The sequence below is a fragment of the Physella acuta genome, unplaced genomic scaffold (genome assembly GCF_028476545.2).
Source record: "Physella acuta isolate Inbredline_101_S28 unplaced genomic scaffold, ASM2847654v3 ptg001112l, whole genome shotgun sequence".
NCBI lineage: Eukaryota > Metazoa > Mollusca > Gastropoda > Physidae > Physella > Physella acuta.
In genome coordinates this window covers 234,851-252,072 of record NW_026732629.1, presented here as the reverse complement: position 1 = coordinate 252,072, position 17,222 = coordinate 234,851, and the positions used below count along the sequence as shown (strand labels likewise).

Here is a 17,222-nt window from a genome sequence, read left to right as displayed (position 1 = left end):
AATGAGTTAAAAAAGCAGTTTACGAAGAAATTAAGGGTGATGTAACATCTTAACATGGAATGAAGAAGACATCCACTAACTGGGTTTGCTGAAGAGGTACAGACATCCTGTTTTGATAGATTCAGACATCTTTGTTTTTAGTTAACACATGGATTTATTTACTCATGTATTTGCTAGCAGCATACTAACAATATTGGGACAAGTGCTCAAACTAATCAACTTTCTATTTCATGCTTCATTCCCCCCCCCCCCCCCCCACTAATTATGCTGATCAAATTTTCTTCCATGCATTCCAGGTATCAAGAGGTAGATCTAAAGCTAGCTAAAGGAATTTTAATATCTATCTTTTAATAATTAATATACTTGTAAACTACATTTCATATGATAAATATCATTGTAGCATAAATACTGATACTATTTACCGCATCACTCAGCTTTAAAATACATGTAGAAAATGTATAAATAGACGAATTTCAGGCCAAACACTAAAATGCTTCTAGATATATGGTGTTGTACTTTTCTTGCTAAATATTATAAAGCAAAAAATAAAATACTTGTCAAGTAAAAATTGTTTTAATTAAATGTTCAACACTGAGGATGTAAAGATGACATCAAAATGGTTTGTACACAAGTTCAGTAGCATTGAACATACATATTTTACATATTAATTTATACAGCGCCAAAGTTAACTGCTTTACTAAACATCTACAAGTTAATTCAATAAATTATAAAACTGTTAGAATTAGGTACACAACAGGAGATTTAAAAAACAGAATTTTCAAGGATTCTTGATTTCCTTAAAGTATCTTTCAAAGTAAAAAAATATGACCTGTGAGGTTAGATTTATTTAGGCATACAAATATTTAGACACAATTTTTTTCTAAATGTACTGGTTGACTTAAATAAATGTTATTGATTATAAAAATGCATAGTTATTTAATTTAAAAAATTAAAGGTTTACTAACTTTTTATATAATTAAGTATTAATCTTTAATATAGAGCTTAATAATTATGTCTGAGACTAACATGCCCACAGCCCTTGGATTTTAAAAGATAGTAAAATTTGCAAGCAAGAAATTTATAGAGCAAGAAAGTCAAAAACAACATCAGTTCTTAAAAAACTGACATGGGTAGCTTAAAGCCATTGATCTTGTGCACAGTTACCAGCTCAAGTATGTACAATGACAGTTCTTATTTCACCAAGTTTGAAAATCAGACTAATTGCTAATAAGGCATGAATAAAAAAACAATTGGCCATCAACTGTCTAATCAGAAATTTTCAACATACAACTGTCTAGTAGTAGTAGGTAAATCCAAATAATATGCCAACAATGATTGATGAAGTTGAAACATTTAATGTTTTATCTAGTTGTTTAAAATACTTAATCTTTTAAAACAAAATAGCATTCTTTGTTTAATGTTTACTATATACTCTTACAAGTTTTAAGCCACTTAAGGAATTCAGTATTTTCAATGTGATTAAAAGCCGACATGCACATTAATTTCATTCAAAATATCTTGTCAAAACATTATATCTGAGAGTCAAAAAATTAATCTGGACACTTCAATCCTCAAGTGCACAAATTGCAGATAGCATTGGCAAAGTAAAAAAATCTGGACACCTCGCTCCTTGTAGACAAGAACACACACATTCAATATCAATTAGAAAGACTGGAGGAACAAAAAACGTCAGGCCACATTAATATTGCAACTAATGTGTACAAAACAGAATGGCTGAAAAGTAAAATAGCTAAAATCATTATTATTTTTATAACTTTAAGTTGTTTTAGTTGTTTTTTTTTAAATTAAAGTTACATTCAAAACAGTTCAATTCTATTTTCACTTAAATTCATTTTAATTTATTTTTTTTGCTAGAACTTATAATAATAAAAATAAGTACATTATTTTTCTGTGCTTTTATAACATATAATATATGTAAAGGAACTAAATACCATGACATACATATTTTGTTTTTAAAAATTCTAAGCAGAAAATCTCCATGCATACAAATGAGCAAGAGTGAATTTCTTAACAAATCTCTCCTTCTTAATGTTTTCTTATATTACATATTAATGATAATATAAATGGAAAATAAGTTTTGCCCCACTGAAAGTGACATTGGGATACAAATATTTAATTGTAAAGCCAGACCTAAATATATGATACTAATTTACACATAAAATGCTTGTATTATTTACAACTTCCATAAAATTTAAGATTTAAATTACAAAAAATGTATTCACTAGGCATACCCATGTTGAAATCAAATTCTTGAGAACTTAATAAATAACAAGAAATTGACGATAATTAGGTATTTGAATCAACATGGTAAAAGGACATAAAAAAAATGCAACAGTTTATATCCGACCAGGCCAATGGATACAAAAAATAAGGAAAGGGAAAACCATTAAAGGTACTAAGTTTATCCACCTATATCACTAAGCACAGCTCACTATTCAGTTCAAGCTGTGCACCTCACATGGCTCCAAATACATGCTCATCTGTCCCTTGTCAGCCAGCCTAAGAATTTCCACAGGAAATAGCCGAGAATGATGGGATACATAACCAGTTCCCGCCCAGCCCTCCTCTGATTGTCTTGCTCTATCACCTGTACACGCCTGGTCAACTTGGCTACCTGTAGAAGTTAATAGCAAGTTGTGTTAATGAATGAAAACTATTCTAGATAAACATTAACTAATGTTGTATGTTGACAGTGAGAATTAGCATATAACAATGCAGAATACAATTCCTGCATATTAAATCCTTTACACAAATCTAAGCTAGAAATTCAGTAAAATGTCATGTGTACTATTGCAATCTTAAAAGTTCAGATATAGATCTATATCCTCTGGTTATAATGTAAGCTGAGTTTTAGTAATGCCATCTTGATGCACCTGATGAGTGTTTTTAACCTTACAAAGAAGTTAACTTTGTCTTCCCATAAAAAAGCTAATGCTGTTAACAGTTTTCTTGGATTATTTTTTATTATTTCAATACATCACTGAATTTATTTATTTTTAAACTGCAGTAGTAAAATATTTCAAGTGATCCTATATCCAATTCACCTGTGTCCTTAAAAGTGTGGCCTCATTTTCTTCATTAAGCAGAACAGAATCATTCAAATTAACACCAGGATCATAAGGTACTGGACCAGCTCTGTAAACAAACAAATAAAACCTTTTTTTTATTATAAAGATTTGAATCCATGTCTGTATTAGAACATAATTCAAAGTAAAAGGTTAGTTCAAGAATGTGTGCTCACGCTAAGTGAGTGATTGTTGACTCATACATGGTCACAAGCTTGAGCCTATAGGACAAGAGTCCACACAGCTTCAATGGATCCCTAGATTTTATAGGGGAAAGTAGGGATGGCGTAGCCTAGCGTTACAGAGCTAGACTACTAACCCAAGAGTCTTGAGTTCGAAACAGAGTGCAAATTAGTGGAACGTCTCTGAGTCCACCCAGCCCTGATGGGTACCAGACTTACGTTTGGGAAACAAAGGCGGCTGGGCATAGTGCTGACCACATACTGCCATTAGCGAGAAAATGGTCCTTAAAAGTGACATTAAGAACTTCAGAGTTATTCTCAATACATTATCTCTATTCATCATACATACTATGAAAAGAGTCACAGATACAGACACAGTAGAGCAAAATTTTGTAGAGGAGAAAAATCGCTGAACTTTTGTAGAGGAAAAAAATTCTACGTATTACTTACATATGTCCATTAGCACCTAACTTTACTTTACTGGCACCTGTGTTTCCAGCCATCATTTTTTGGTCATCTGTCTCTTCAACAACAGGGAATCTTTCCTCCAGAGTTAATGTTCTTGGGGGTGTGATCAGACCAACATAGGACATATCATGCAGGTGGGCATTGCTTGGCAAATCTAGGTCAAGGTCCTGTTTCAATGCTATATGGTGGTTATCCCCTAGAAGACAAAATTAAATACTTTTTAAAAAAATGTAGATTTTAATTCAAAGTCTTAAGTTTTTTCAGTTTCTAAAACAACAGAAGATATTTATTAAGTGCCTGCTTTTTAAACTTAAAAAGAACTAATCAAACTTGACCTAACTAGCAAAGAATGTCATGTATATTTAAATGTAAGATTTTACTAAGAGCCATAATTACAAAATTTCAACAGTTACTTAAAACATTTTTCAGTAGAAATAAAAACAATACAGAAAAACCATCAAATCATTATAATGTGAACTTATGTCTTATAGCAGATACACACAGGTAGGGGACATACACTTATTGTCACAAATAGGAATGTAAATATATAGAAAACTTGAAACAAAAATAAACAACCTTGCATTAAAAACTTTTAATGTAACAAATTACAAAAATCAATTTTTTCTCTTATGGTAAGTAAATGTGTTGGTAAACCAAAAAATCTTTTATAAACTAATTCTTCTATATCAAATTTCTTAAAATTCAATGCATTTAAAGCTTTTTAAGCAAGTTTCATTTTAGCGCTTGGGATTATAAAATGACAACAGAAATTCGACACTTCAGTTTGAAAAATAATTAGAACCATAATCATGATCATTCTCAATTAAGGTGACACCCATACCCACTAAAAGCTATTGCTGTAGATAGCAAATAATCCCTAATGAAAGCCACTTTTTAAAAGTGTTATCTGCCCCTTATTACTACAACTGAAAAGAAGACAGCTAAAAGTTTTAGAGCATCGCAGCTAACCCCAAAGCCTCAAGTCTTATTCTGTTGGAGATTTCTGAGTCAACCCAGTTCTGGTGGAAACCAGACTAAAGAGTAAAGGCAGCTGGGCATGGGAACTGACCACAATATCATTTTGTCTGATGAGGTAACAGAAAAAGGTGAACTTTATTTCATCCACCATATTTGCCCTCAGTTCCTATAAGTGTAGCTTTAGATTTTCTTAAACTTATAGGAAAGAAACTTATTTACACAAAAATCACTGACAGAGATATGTCAAAACTGTGTAAAAAGATTAGACAACAAACATAACCACTGTGACTTGAAAGATGGTTTTTAATATTTTATATTACTTTAATTAAATAACTGACTCAAATCACCTTTGATCAACTATTTTTAAAAAAATGCTTTTTTCCGAAAAACCATGCAATTTAAAACAGAAATGTAATAAATTTCATTAACATTTTAAAGTAAAATACAATATCAAACAGGGAAAATAACTACTGTTAGTACTTAGTAATAAAAGTAATTTTTAACCAAAAGCATATCACCATAATATGAAATGAGCAATTTAAAAATGTGTGGGTAAAACAATACAACAAGGAGAGATAACTAGAACAAACTTGTTGTGGAATCGTGACCACCCACTACAAGTGTATATGGCACATGCATAACAGAGCACTGTTGGTATGGGTCCCTATCCCATGGGTGATCTTTTACACTTGCTTCATCACCATCTTCTTCACTATTTCCATTAAACTCAACCTCCGCTATGATAAAAACAGATGTGGGGAGATGCAATTAAATAAATGTTACAATCAAACTGTGACCAAATGAACTTTTTTTTGTCTTGTCTATTATGAAATTATGACCAGGCAAAACAACATTTAACATTGCCATAGTTATTTTATCCGTAAGTAATCAGTAAGCTTTCTATGAGTTAGTTATATCAATATTTTTTGCCTGAATAAATATATGAGAAAAAACCTGATGAAATCACATTATCTTCTCCTCTAGCAATTTCCCTAATTAAGACAATAATTAAATCAAACAAAAGCACAGGCAGCTTACACATCTAATTTATATTCTTTGTAATAGAGAAAATGTATGTCTGTGCTATGGATATATCAAAGCATAAGAGACATAGATACAACAGATAGAATAGAATCTGCCAAAAACTGTTAAATGATGACCAATCATAAGTAGGAGACAGAGTGGAAAAATAGTACCCCTGGTCACTAGCCTAAGGGTTTTTCAGTAAATATAAATAAAAAAAATAAAATTCTGAATTAGACCTGTTGGTTATTTTAATCTGTCCAGCAGTGAAATAAATTCAATGCATCTGTCATATCTACCTAATCAACTTTAAGGCCAGATTCTTTTCACCTTTAGATAAGTTAGCTATTTTCTAGTTTTATTTGAAGACAAAATTACATTAAAGTAATTTTGTTTGATCCAAATAAATGTAATTTTTAAAAATGACAATGAACACAAGTGTCAAAATTCCACAAACTAATGAATCAGTGCAATTTAATTTGAAGTTTATTTCATTTGAATTTTAATACTGGAAAGAAACATGACAATTATAGGCCTATGACTGCTAAACCATAAATACTCAAAAAGAAATGCCAGATAACTAAATGCATGGCAGAAGTTCCCCAAACTAGTGAAGTTTTTTTTAAATTAAAAAAGTGACAAAATAAAATATGAAAGTTACACCTCATATTACTGGCATTAATAATAGTAGCGATGAGTAACAGTAGCAACCAAAGAGTATACATTAGTAGTTACTAAAGATTCTAGAATGCTGTAATCCGTTCTCTATATAGAGCATTGTCTTTGTCCCGTATAAATTCTGTTAGACTGTCAGCTGACCCAATAGCTTCTCCAATGATAGACTACTAGGAGAAATGGAAAGGAAAGTGGTTTCCGAAATAATTGAAAAAAAATAAGATGACACTGGATGGGGCACGTTTTAAGAATGAATCCAGAAGACATCAAAGATATAGCGCTAAGCTGCACAGTTAGTACTAAGCTGCACGCCTCAAGGAAAAAGGAAACAAGGAAGGCCAAGGGAAACAATCAGGCACTCTGCAGAAAAACAACTGACAAAAGCACGGCTATCTAAATTGCAAGGGACAGTCAAAGGTGGAAATAGCTTTCTGTGGCGGCCTCATGTGTTATGGGAACAAAAGGGAAAAACATGAGGAGTTGCTAAAGTGTTTAGGAAAAATAAATAGATGAAAAGTGAAAAAAAAAACCTACCTCCAAGGATGATCCGATCTGGTACAGACATTGCTGCAAAATTTGCAGATATTTCTGAGTTCACATAACCATTTTCTCTGGTATCATAATGGGACCCCACAGATATTCTGACATTTTAAAAAATAGAGTAAATAATTAATAGAAAGAAATCTCTTTTTTTATTATTAAAACATTACTCAAGTATTCAAGGCAACCCACTTTTTAAAAAAAAAAAATGGGTTAATCTTTTATGCACTAATATTATTACATATATTAGTTAATGTACTCAACAATAAAATTTACTTTACTAAAATTGGTGCCTAGTTTACTTAAGTTCTCCCTTGGTACGATTAGTACATTCTTTGTAACATATCAGCATTCAGACACAAATAAACTTGACTAAGATAAACATGAAGCAGTTGGAGAATTTGTACCTGTCTGGTACTTGCATCTTGCTGCTAATCTGTGATATAAATTCTGGATCATAAGTCTTTGGATGAACATCACTATAATCAGAAGGCTGGGTGTGGTCTGGAAGTTTGATTTTTTCCTGTTGACATAAATAAAAAGTATGGGGAAACAGATATATTATTTTTTTTTAAAAAGTAAAGCTGCACTTTTGGACCAGGCAGTCAACAGAGCAGATGAATGAGCGTTACTGCTAATCATAAAGTAGAAAGATTTAGACTCTTATCTCTTCTCTCCACACTCATTATTCATGATTTTAATTAGATCTAAATCTAATAAATTTATCAAGTAATTTAAAAAAGCCTTAGAATCCGAGTTCTGTCAGAGCTTCAAATCGCTGATTCTAAATATTATCTTTTATTTTTATTATTAGGCCCAGATCTTATTAGTAAATGTAGTAGGCAATAAGTCCTGGTTATTTTGATTTTGAAAAGTACTAAAAATAACATAACACTACTGACTACACTTACTACTTTACTACTACACTACAAAAACGTAAAAACATCATTTTATTTTTAAGACATTTTTTTATTTTTATTAATTAAATTTACAACTCGTAACAACAAAACTGAATAAAATGCCATACTTCAGTGTTCTCTGTCATCTTTTGTGGTTCAGTTGTAAAGTTTTACACTAAATAGATTATATGTTAAATGTGAATCTATGACGATGAACTGAACGAGCGTTCTTCAAGACAGACTTTTATTTTCAACTTTTGTCCGCTGCCATCTTTATTTTGGGATATTTAGCTCTAGATCTAGATCTAGTACAAAGGGAAATCACCCACAATTTCGCAATAAAGGTCAATAATATTTTGATAGGCTAATAGTAGTAATAGTAATAGGTGACGTTAAAGAGGTGGGCTAGATCTAGATTTTCTAGATGTAGATCTCTAGATTATGCCAAATCACAAAAGATTGTCAATATTATAGAATCTATAGGCCTATAGAATTAATAGAATCAAGTTTACATTGTTTAGTTCAGATATTTGCTAGGTAGTGGGTGGAGTGCGCAGAGGCATAGAAATTATCTAATCGAACTTAGAAGTAGAAGAGGTGTGGGATTTCGCGATATTTTACTGTCATTTTATTTAACAAAAAAATTAAATACCATTAAATTTCTCATTAAAATTGTAAAAGCATTTGTCGCACAAAAGTGTCAGAGATTTCATAGGTAGAGGAGAAGCAATACACCCCCCCCCCCCCACCCCGAAACAAAATAGAATTTACATTAAAAATGTTCAGTTCAAGATGAGCTTTTATTTTTTCTACCCACCCGCCTTGCCCTAGCTATAGGAAATTGTTTTAAATGTAGGCCTATCAAAAGGAGATTTTTAAAAAAAAAAATTTCAGTTTTACTTTCTTCCAAAACTTATCGGAAGATGGGCACCAAAAAAAATGTAAATGTTTTATTAGATTTTCAGTTGCACATTTCATGTTCTATGTATAAAATGTTATGGAAACAACATGGAATGACTAAAGTAACTAATATTAAATATACACTAAGATACACAAATCATGTGCACTCTCTCTGCTCTTCACACACGAATTACCGACCACCTCTTTTTAAGTTTTTAAACTTACCTACGAAGTAAATTAACATGTAAACCATTAATATAAAAAACTAATAACTGTTATGCCACACAGAAAATTTAAGTGAGCGGGACATTAAAAAAAAAGTTTAAATCTGAAAAAAAAAACATTTCTCTTTACCCGTAACTCTTCTTGGCTTTTTTGTATTATTTGCTTATTTCCCTTTAAAATCTTTTATTGATGGTATATACCAGCACATCTGCAAACTGTGTAGCATTCACGTTGTATTATTAGTTTGTCATGTCAACATCTTGTGACGTGCTTATAATTTTATGGCACTTCGCAAAGAAATATTAGGTGTAACGTCGGTATTAGTAAATAACATGCATTATTTTCTATTTGAAACGCATATTGAACTAAATTCCTTAGTCCTCCTGCAGCTATCTTACTCCTGCACAGTGGCGTAGGCAAGGGGGGGTAGGAGGGGGGGGTTAACTCCTCTCATGGACCCCTATATATATATATATATATATATATATATATATATATATATATATATATATATATATATATATATATATATATATAGGATTGTATACATATGGAAACATGTTTGAACCCCTCCCATGACCGATTCCTGGCTACGCCACTGCTCCTGCATTTCATTATCCTGTTGTGATTTTAAACTACTTTACAGCACTGTTTGTAACTGCATGACACAGCTCAATAAATAAAAATGTATAGCCCCCCCCCCCCCCTCCCAAAAAAAAGCTAGATCCAGTTATAGTAGTGCCGATCAAAACGATCATCTTTTTATGTTTCGTGGAACACGTTTGCCGAAGCTAGAGGCGTAGGAGTAGGCAGGAAGCGTTTCACGCAGCTTTACGTCTGCCTACGCACTAGATCTAGACCTCGACTGTAGTCATACAGGGTCCTGTGTTGGTTTTAATTAGCGGTCTTTAGGCTGGCTTTCGCCGCTTTGATGGCAAGCACAATATTCAGTAGGCGTGCACAGTCTAACTCAGTCGTTTAAAAACTCCTATATCAAATAAAATTATACTCCTATCATTATTAGAATATCTCAGATATTATTCTCCCAGTAACTAAAATACTATAATAGATTATCAGTTGTCCCAAAAGGCCTACTCTACCTATGAAAAAAGATATCGGTATAAAATCTAACCGTTTTCTTGGATAGAAATGCTAAATAACGACTTATTTTTAAATTACAGTTCTGTGTATTTCAAGGTTTGGCCCGGAAAACAAAGTACTAAACATTTAAAGTTATTTTTGTGGAAAAATAATAAAGCAGATTAGTACCAGTAAGTGCATAGGTTGAAGAGTTGAAGTACCCGCGGGTATAGAATGGCATCTGGAAGTGTTTCTTTTAGACTTTTTTCTCCGGGGGGAGGGGGGCAATTTAATTTTTGAGAGGGTGGCAAGGGCACTGGTATAAGTATTAATTATATATATATATATATATATATATATATATATATATATATATATATATATATATATATATATATATATATATATATATATATATATATATATATATATATAAGGCCTTTGACAGTATATTGGGCTGATGGTGAGGACACTATATTCTCTTTACCTGGGGTCATGTCATTACAGCCTTCCCTATCTCATTTTCAACATATCTCATCCTGGTTCTTTTTTTTAAATCACCGTTTCGTCCATCTTCCCCCTTGGCCTGTGGGTGCCACTCCCCAGCTAACACAATTTATTAACCCAATGTCGTTCCAAGGTTGGCCCAATATCGCTATCTTGGCGATAAATTGGCCAAGGTCCCGCCATGCTTATGCCAGGATACGGCCAAGATTTGTACGTGCTTGCATCCCTTTGTTTTGAATAGCTTCCCTTGATACCTTGATATTTAACCGTTTTTACCCTGGCTTGCCAAGATTACAATGATTTATGTATTTACTGCAGCAATTTTATTTAAATAGGTTTGTTAAACTTAATATATGTTCCATGAAATACGTTTAAAAATCAAATATAATACTTCAGTTTAAAATTAGATTTAACTACAAACTATGTTGCGTGTTTTAAACATTTTGTTTAATATTTTTAAAATTGTGTGCGTGGCTACCCGTCCAGCGTCACGCTAGTCCATCGCATCTCGGCCTAAATTCTATGCCCACATTCCTTTCTATTGTTATCAAGCCAGCATCCCGCCAGGTCTTTACTTGCCATTCTTTGCTCGCCATTTTCCTCAACAACAGAGCCTTTGTTGTATCAAGCCAGCGGCACTAAGACCTCGTCTTTATCATCGCTTAATCTACCGACGTTTGGATTCTGTTAATAATCCTTTCAAGGACTTAAAACCACTTAATCAACAGGTAACATCGTCAATTATTATCGATAACAGATTATCCGACAACAGGTGAGCTTGTCGCATCAACAGGTATTGCACCAATTATTGACTTTTTTTTCAACAGTGAGGAGAATAATGTACATAAATTCATACTGCTGTGTAGAAAACACTTTCTGTCATTAAATAAGAGGAAGTCTATTTACATAGTTAGGCATTACAGTAACAGGCTAGGTGATTGTTTTAAATAATAAATATGTTTTCAACGAAAGAACCATCTAAAAGTTCTATTTGGAGAGCTACCCGAAAAAGGGTTAGTAATGATTTAGCTGACTGTATAAGGGCAGTACATGACGTTTCTGTCAGAGGCAGGCCCAGGAATTATGATTATGAGTATGATAGGCCTATTGATAAAAGTAGTAATCAGAGGCCTATTCTCAATGAGTTTGACAGTGTAAATTATTCATCAACACCAGTCACAGTAACTGGTCACCAAGCATGTTTTTCAGAAGTTAGAAACGAAGCTCACCATCAACAGACTGGCGCTGAGCAACACATGTATGATAATACTAGCAATTATGATTATACAGATTTAAATGATATTCTGTCGGATGTAGATTGTGAGACAGATGCAGACTCATCGCCAGAAGACAACTATGAAAATAATTTACAAGAGGAAGTCAGAAAGTGGGCTATTGATTTTCAAATAAAAAATGATGCACTTAGTGCCTTACTGTGCTTATTGTGCACCTACCACCCTTCATTACCAAAGGATTCAAGAACTTTGCTGAAAACTCCTAGAAAAATAAATGTTAAAGCTATTACAGGTGGTGCATACTACCATTTTGGAATTGAAAATTGCTTAACAAAATCGAACCATTTATTTAAATTTCTACATTCTCATCCAAATGAGACTCCAGTTATCCATTTGCAAATTAATTTTGATGGTTTGCCTTTATTTAAATCCTCATGCAGTCAATTTTGGCCAATTCTTGGAAGAATTTGTAAACCATTTGAATCTGATCCATTCCTTATTGGTTTGTATTATGGAGATAGCAAACCAGTTAGCATTGAAGAATATTTAACGGATTTTGTGAATGAAATGCATGTACTCGAGAAAGGTGCCACTTCACTCAGATTTGAAGACAACGAAGATTCTATTTTTCCTATTAAACTGTGTATATCTTGTTTTATATGTGATGCTCCAGCGCGGTCTTTTGTTAAGAAAACAAAAGGGCATTCAGGTTACTGGGGCTGTGATAAATGTTGTCAAAAAGGGGAGTGGGCTGAAAAAGTCATCTTTCCTGAAATAAATGCAACATTACGTTCAGATGAAGCTTTCGATTTAATTGAAGATGAAAATCATCAATTTCATGGATTATCTCCCTTGACTAGTTTGTCAGTTGGCATGGTCACTCAGTTTCCTTTAGATTACATGCATTTAGTGTGCTTAGGGGTGACAAGAAGAATTCTTTTACTCTGGCTTAAGAGTCCAGTTTCAAAAGGCCTTAGAATAGGAAATCAGGCTGTCCAACAGATATCAAACCGTCTACTACTCTTCAAAGAATATATTCCACGTGAATTCTCTAGAAAATGCCGTTCTCTGCATGATATAGAAAGGTGGAAAGCTACAGAGTTTAGGCAGTTTTTGTTATACAGTGGTATAGTTGCATTGAAAGGAAATATAGACAAAGTACATTATAGTCATTACCTTTTATTCTTTGTTGGTATTTATTGCCTTGCTAGTCCTACTTTATGTTACAGTCATGTTGATTATGCACATGAACTGTTGTGTATGTTTGTAGAAGAAGCTAAAGAACTTTATGGTAAAGAATTTCTGGTTTATAATGTGCATGGGCTCACACATTTGGCAGCAGATGTTAAGAATTTTGGACCACTAGATTCTTTCAGTGCTTTTCCATTCGAAAATTTTTTGGGTATGTTGAAGAAACTTGTTCGTAAACCACAGACACCACTAGAACAAGTTGTCAAGAGGTTATCGGAAAGAGCAGTCTCAGATAAAGGATTATTTTCATCTCAAGATTTTGTAACTGACAAGCCTTATCCTTTTCCAAAAAAAAAACATTGTCTTGGGCCATTGCCAAATGGAGTTAGATGTGATCAATTTGCTCAAATTAATTTTAAAGGTATCTTTTTTTCCATAGATAATGGAGACAACTGTGTTAAAATTGAAGACACTTTCTTTTTGCTTAGAAACATTCTCATTATGGATTTGTCTTCTGAACCAGTACTTGTTGTTGAGCGATTTCTAACATGTTATGATTTTTTTCAATATCCATTATTGTCCTCAAAATTGAGCATTTTTGAGGTGTCAAATCTTTCTGGTAAATTAGAGACATTCAATGTATCAAAAATTGAACAGAAATGTGTTCTCTTACCATACAAAAAGAGATATGTGCTGCTTCCTCTAAATCACAAAGAACAAAAATATTAGAATTTGTTTTATCTAATCCATTTAAGTCTTTAATTTTTATGTAAATACTGTGTATTCATATTTGTTGCAATTAGTATAGTTTATGTATTTAAGTCTGTATTAAAGTTAAAGAATGTACCACCTTCTGGAAACTGTTGAGGATAATGTAAGGATGGTGATGGTGGTGCCAGATGTGTGGCTGCTGGCTGGCAAAAAGCAATGTTACTGGCCAAGCACACCAACTGCTGGAGATGCATGGGTGCGCAATGCAAAGGAGCCATGTGAGAGCTGGCAGATTTTTACATATGAGAAAATTCTGCACAGCAATGGTAAGAATTAACATATTTTTAAATTACCAACAATTACTTACATTAAAAATTTTAAATATTAAAAGTAACATATACTTATTATAATACAATTATATTATTGTTTTTTAATGTTTTATTAAAACATTTAGACATTTTTATCACATTACAGTTTCCTATGAAAAGATAAAATCACTCGAGAGAAAGGCTCTAGATAAGAGTGATGTTGAGAGCTCAGGATCAGAGCCACATCGGCAGTCACGGCCAACAATTAGATGGTATATATTACAATCTCTAATTTAGATCTTGAGCTAAATATATAGCCTCATTTAAGTTTGTTATGTTTGTATAAATAATGAAAATAAAAATTTTGCATTAGGAGTCCCAATGATGATTCTGAATCATCAGAATCATCACCTGCCAGGAAGAAGCAGTGCAGAGTCGTGGTGAGGCGGAGGTCAAGGTCACCTATACCTTCCATAAAATATTTGCCACAACCACCTGAAGCTTCCAAAGCTGTTCCAAAACCACCTGCATCATATGCACAGTTTTCAGCGTCCCCTAGTTTTTCTGGCTGTAAGTGTATTGTATTTTTTTAAAATAAATCATTACTTTGTTAGCATTCTTGCTTTTGTTTGTAAAAAAATTTAGTAAAGATTTGACATAAATTATTTCTTTTCTAGTCACCCAGCAAAGTACAGATCAGCTGATGCCATTTTTTAAAAAGATTATGGAAAACAATGCAGAGCTGCTTGAAGAAATCCGGCGCCTGCATAGAAAAGTGGATAGGCTTGAGGCTAAATTGAATGGTATGGGAGAGGATATGCCAGAAACTATCCAGAGCCTGCCAGAAGGGTACACCTTTCCTTTACAGTCAGTTGAGCAAATGGTCAGCCTGGATAGTTGTCTGAATGACACATCAGTACAGAAGAGGATGGTAAGCAATGTTATAACAAAGTTACTGTTAAATTAGAAACTAGAGTGTATTATATTTCTTTCAATACTTTGTATTAACTGAATACTTTTTGTTCAACAGAGTCTTTACCTCAGCAACTATGGAGGTAAAAATGCTCGGCATGGTCTGTTCAGGGTTTTAAAAGAATTAATATGTCCTCAGTTATCAACTCTTTACTCATTTGAAGGCAAAAAAGGAAAACTGAAATTCAATGACCTCCAGAACCTCAAGATGACAATTTTTGGTAAAATGAAAATGGCTTCTTTGCTTCCAATAACTTAAAATTATGTAGGCCTATTTGTATATATCTAAAGCTGTCTGTCTATACAGAAAGACAAAGATGAGGTAAATGACAGATATATGGACAGAAGAATTGACAAGGCAAGATGCTGATAAGTTTTACTTTTTTTTTTTCAGATTCTATACTAAGATCTTTTAAAAATTCTACTATAAAAGAACTGGAAAAGGGGACAAGTGAATGGCTTGCCATGTCTGGTGACCGTGCAGGGGGGAGAAAAAGAAGAGAGGGCCCCAGCAAACAGCTACAGAATCATAAAGAGGCGGAGTGATTATTTTAAGCATCAGCCCCCCCCCCCCCCAATCCCAAGTAAAACAAAATTGCACACCTTCATTAATGGTATTTTTAAAAAAATCAATTTTTAATAAAAGTATAAGTTTATTCAAAATAACATAAATGCCTTAGTGATAGTGTTTACTACATTGTAAATCTGTGAAAATGCTGAATTTTTTTAACAAATACTATTACCCCTGTTATGTATATGTATAAATTAAGTATTTTGTTTGAATGTTATTTTTACTTACCATAGTAGTACATGACAGCTTCTGTATTCTTGTACAGTAAATTAAGTTTTTACATTCGTTTAATTTTAACTGTACTTAACAGCTGTTACATTATATGAAAATTTTTGTATATTTGTTTTTAATTTGTTTGTATAAAATTAAAAGTCAACATGAAAGCTACTACACTACTATTTACATATTCATTTTCTATCAGTACTTTATAATATAGTTATAGTTTTCTTACATTTGAATGAATTGTATAATACATATTTTAATAGATGAACAGTTTTTTGTGAATGTATTGCTGCTTTATTACATTTTGATTAAAGTTTCTATCACATTTTGAAATTAACTTTGTAAATACTATGACTGATATGAGAATGGAGTTTTTTGTATGTAAAAAATCATAATTTGAGCCTATTTGAGGCCAGGTTATAATACAGGATGAGCCAAGGTATAGCCAAAATATAGCCATTATTGGGCCAAGATATAGCCAGGATAAAATACACAATGAGCCAAGATATAGCCAAGATATAGCCATTATTGGGCCAAGATATAGCCATTATTGGGCCAAGATATAGCCATTATTGGGCCAAGATATAGCCATTATTGGGCCAAGATATAGCCATTATTGGGCCAAGATATAGCCAATATTGGGCCAAGATGTAGCCAATATTGGGCCAAGATATAGCCAATATTGGGCCAAGATATAGCCAATATTTGGCCAAGATATAGCCAATATTGGGCCAAGATATAGCCAATATTTGGCCAAGATATAGCCAATGTTGGGCCAATATGTAGCCGGGATATAGCCAATATTGTGCCAACATTGCGCCAACATCATGCCGAGTTTCACTACCAATGTTTGGCCAAGGTTAAGCCAATGTTGCACCAAGATGTAGCCAATATTGGTAACCAATGTTTAGCCAATATTGGGCCAATATATGTGTGCTGACTGGGTCTACTAGTGCTACCTGATTCGTGATGTCACTAAATGTTATTAATCTTACTTGATGCACAAATACATGCGCAATTCCTGCTTAAAAGATTGTGAAGAAAGTAATAAAAACAGAACTCCGGGGGGGGGGGGCACTTGAAATTTTCGGGGGGGGGGGGGGCGGTAGACTTTCTTGGGGGGGGGGACACTGTTAAAATTAAATATTTTCTATATAAATTATATAAATTTCATTTCGTTCGGGGGGGGGGGGGGTAGAATTTTTTTCGCCCCCCCCCCCCCCCCCCGAAGAGATGCCTGGAAGAAACTCTAGGGTGATGTACCACTCGGTGGATAACGAAGTGGTAAACATCTTCCATTTTCATGTAAGAAATTTTATAACGCCAACAAAAGTCATTTTCTTTGTAACTAAGCTGTGACCTTTAACTTTGATGAGATGGGGTGATTGGACTGGGGGTGGGTGGGCAGGTAATAGATCTTGCTGGATAACACTGTTTGTCACAATAAGA

The 17,222-nt window shown here is 33.2% G+C and overlaps 2 protein-coding genes across 4 annotated transcripts; one reads left to right on the top strand and one right to left on the bottom strand.

The window, feature by feature from the left end:
- Positions 1-284: 284 nt before the first annotated feature.
- Positions 285-8,140, bottom strand: LOC131955884 (mitochondrial fission factor homolog B). Of its 2 annotated transcripts, XM_059320182.1 has the most exons (7): positions 7,980-8,140; positions 7,360-7,475; positions 6,947-7,053; positions 5,305-5,451; positions 3,719-3,932; positions 3,066-3,156; positions 285-2,635 (listed from the first exon to the last, which is right to left on the bottom strand). In XM_059320182.1, the coding sequence occupies exons 1-7, from the start codon at positions 7,995-7,997 to the stop codon at positions 2,498-2,500; spliced, it is 831 nt and encodes a 276-aa protein (XP_059176165.1). In that variant the 5' UTR covers positions 7,998-8,140; the 3' UTR covers positions 285-2,497. The 2 variants fall into 2 exon arrangements, with proteins under 2 accessions (XP_059176165.1, XP_059176166.1); XM_059320183.1 differs by lacking the exon at positions 5,305-5,451 and having other exon boundaries at positions 287-2,635.
- A 5,216-nt stretch (positions 8,141-13,356) lies between these two features.
- LOC131955878 (uncharacterized) lies at positions 13,357-15,573 on the top strand. 2 transcript variants are annotated; one of them, XM_059320177.1, is made up of 6 exons: positions 13,357-14,026; positions 14,175-14,280; positions 14,382-14,566; positions 14,686-14,939; positions 15,039-15,201; positions 15,375-15,573. In XM_059320177.1, exons 1-6 carry the CDS (start codon positions 13,831-13,833, stop codon positions 15,524-15,526), a joined length of 1,056 nt encoding a protein of 351 aa, XP_059176160.1. In that variant the 5' UTR covers positions 13,357-13,830; the 3' UTR covers positions 15,527-15,573. The 2 variants fall into 2 exon arrangements, with proteins under 2 accessions (XP_059176160.1, XP_059176159.1); XM_059320176.1 differs by having other exon boundaries at positions 14,382-14,578.
- The last annotated feature ends 1,649 nt before the right edge of the window (positions 15,574-17,222 follow it).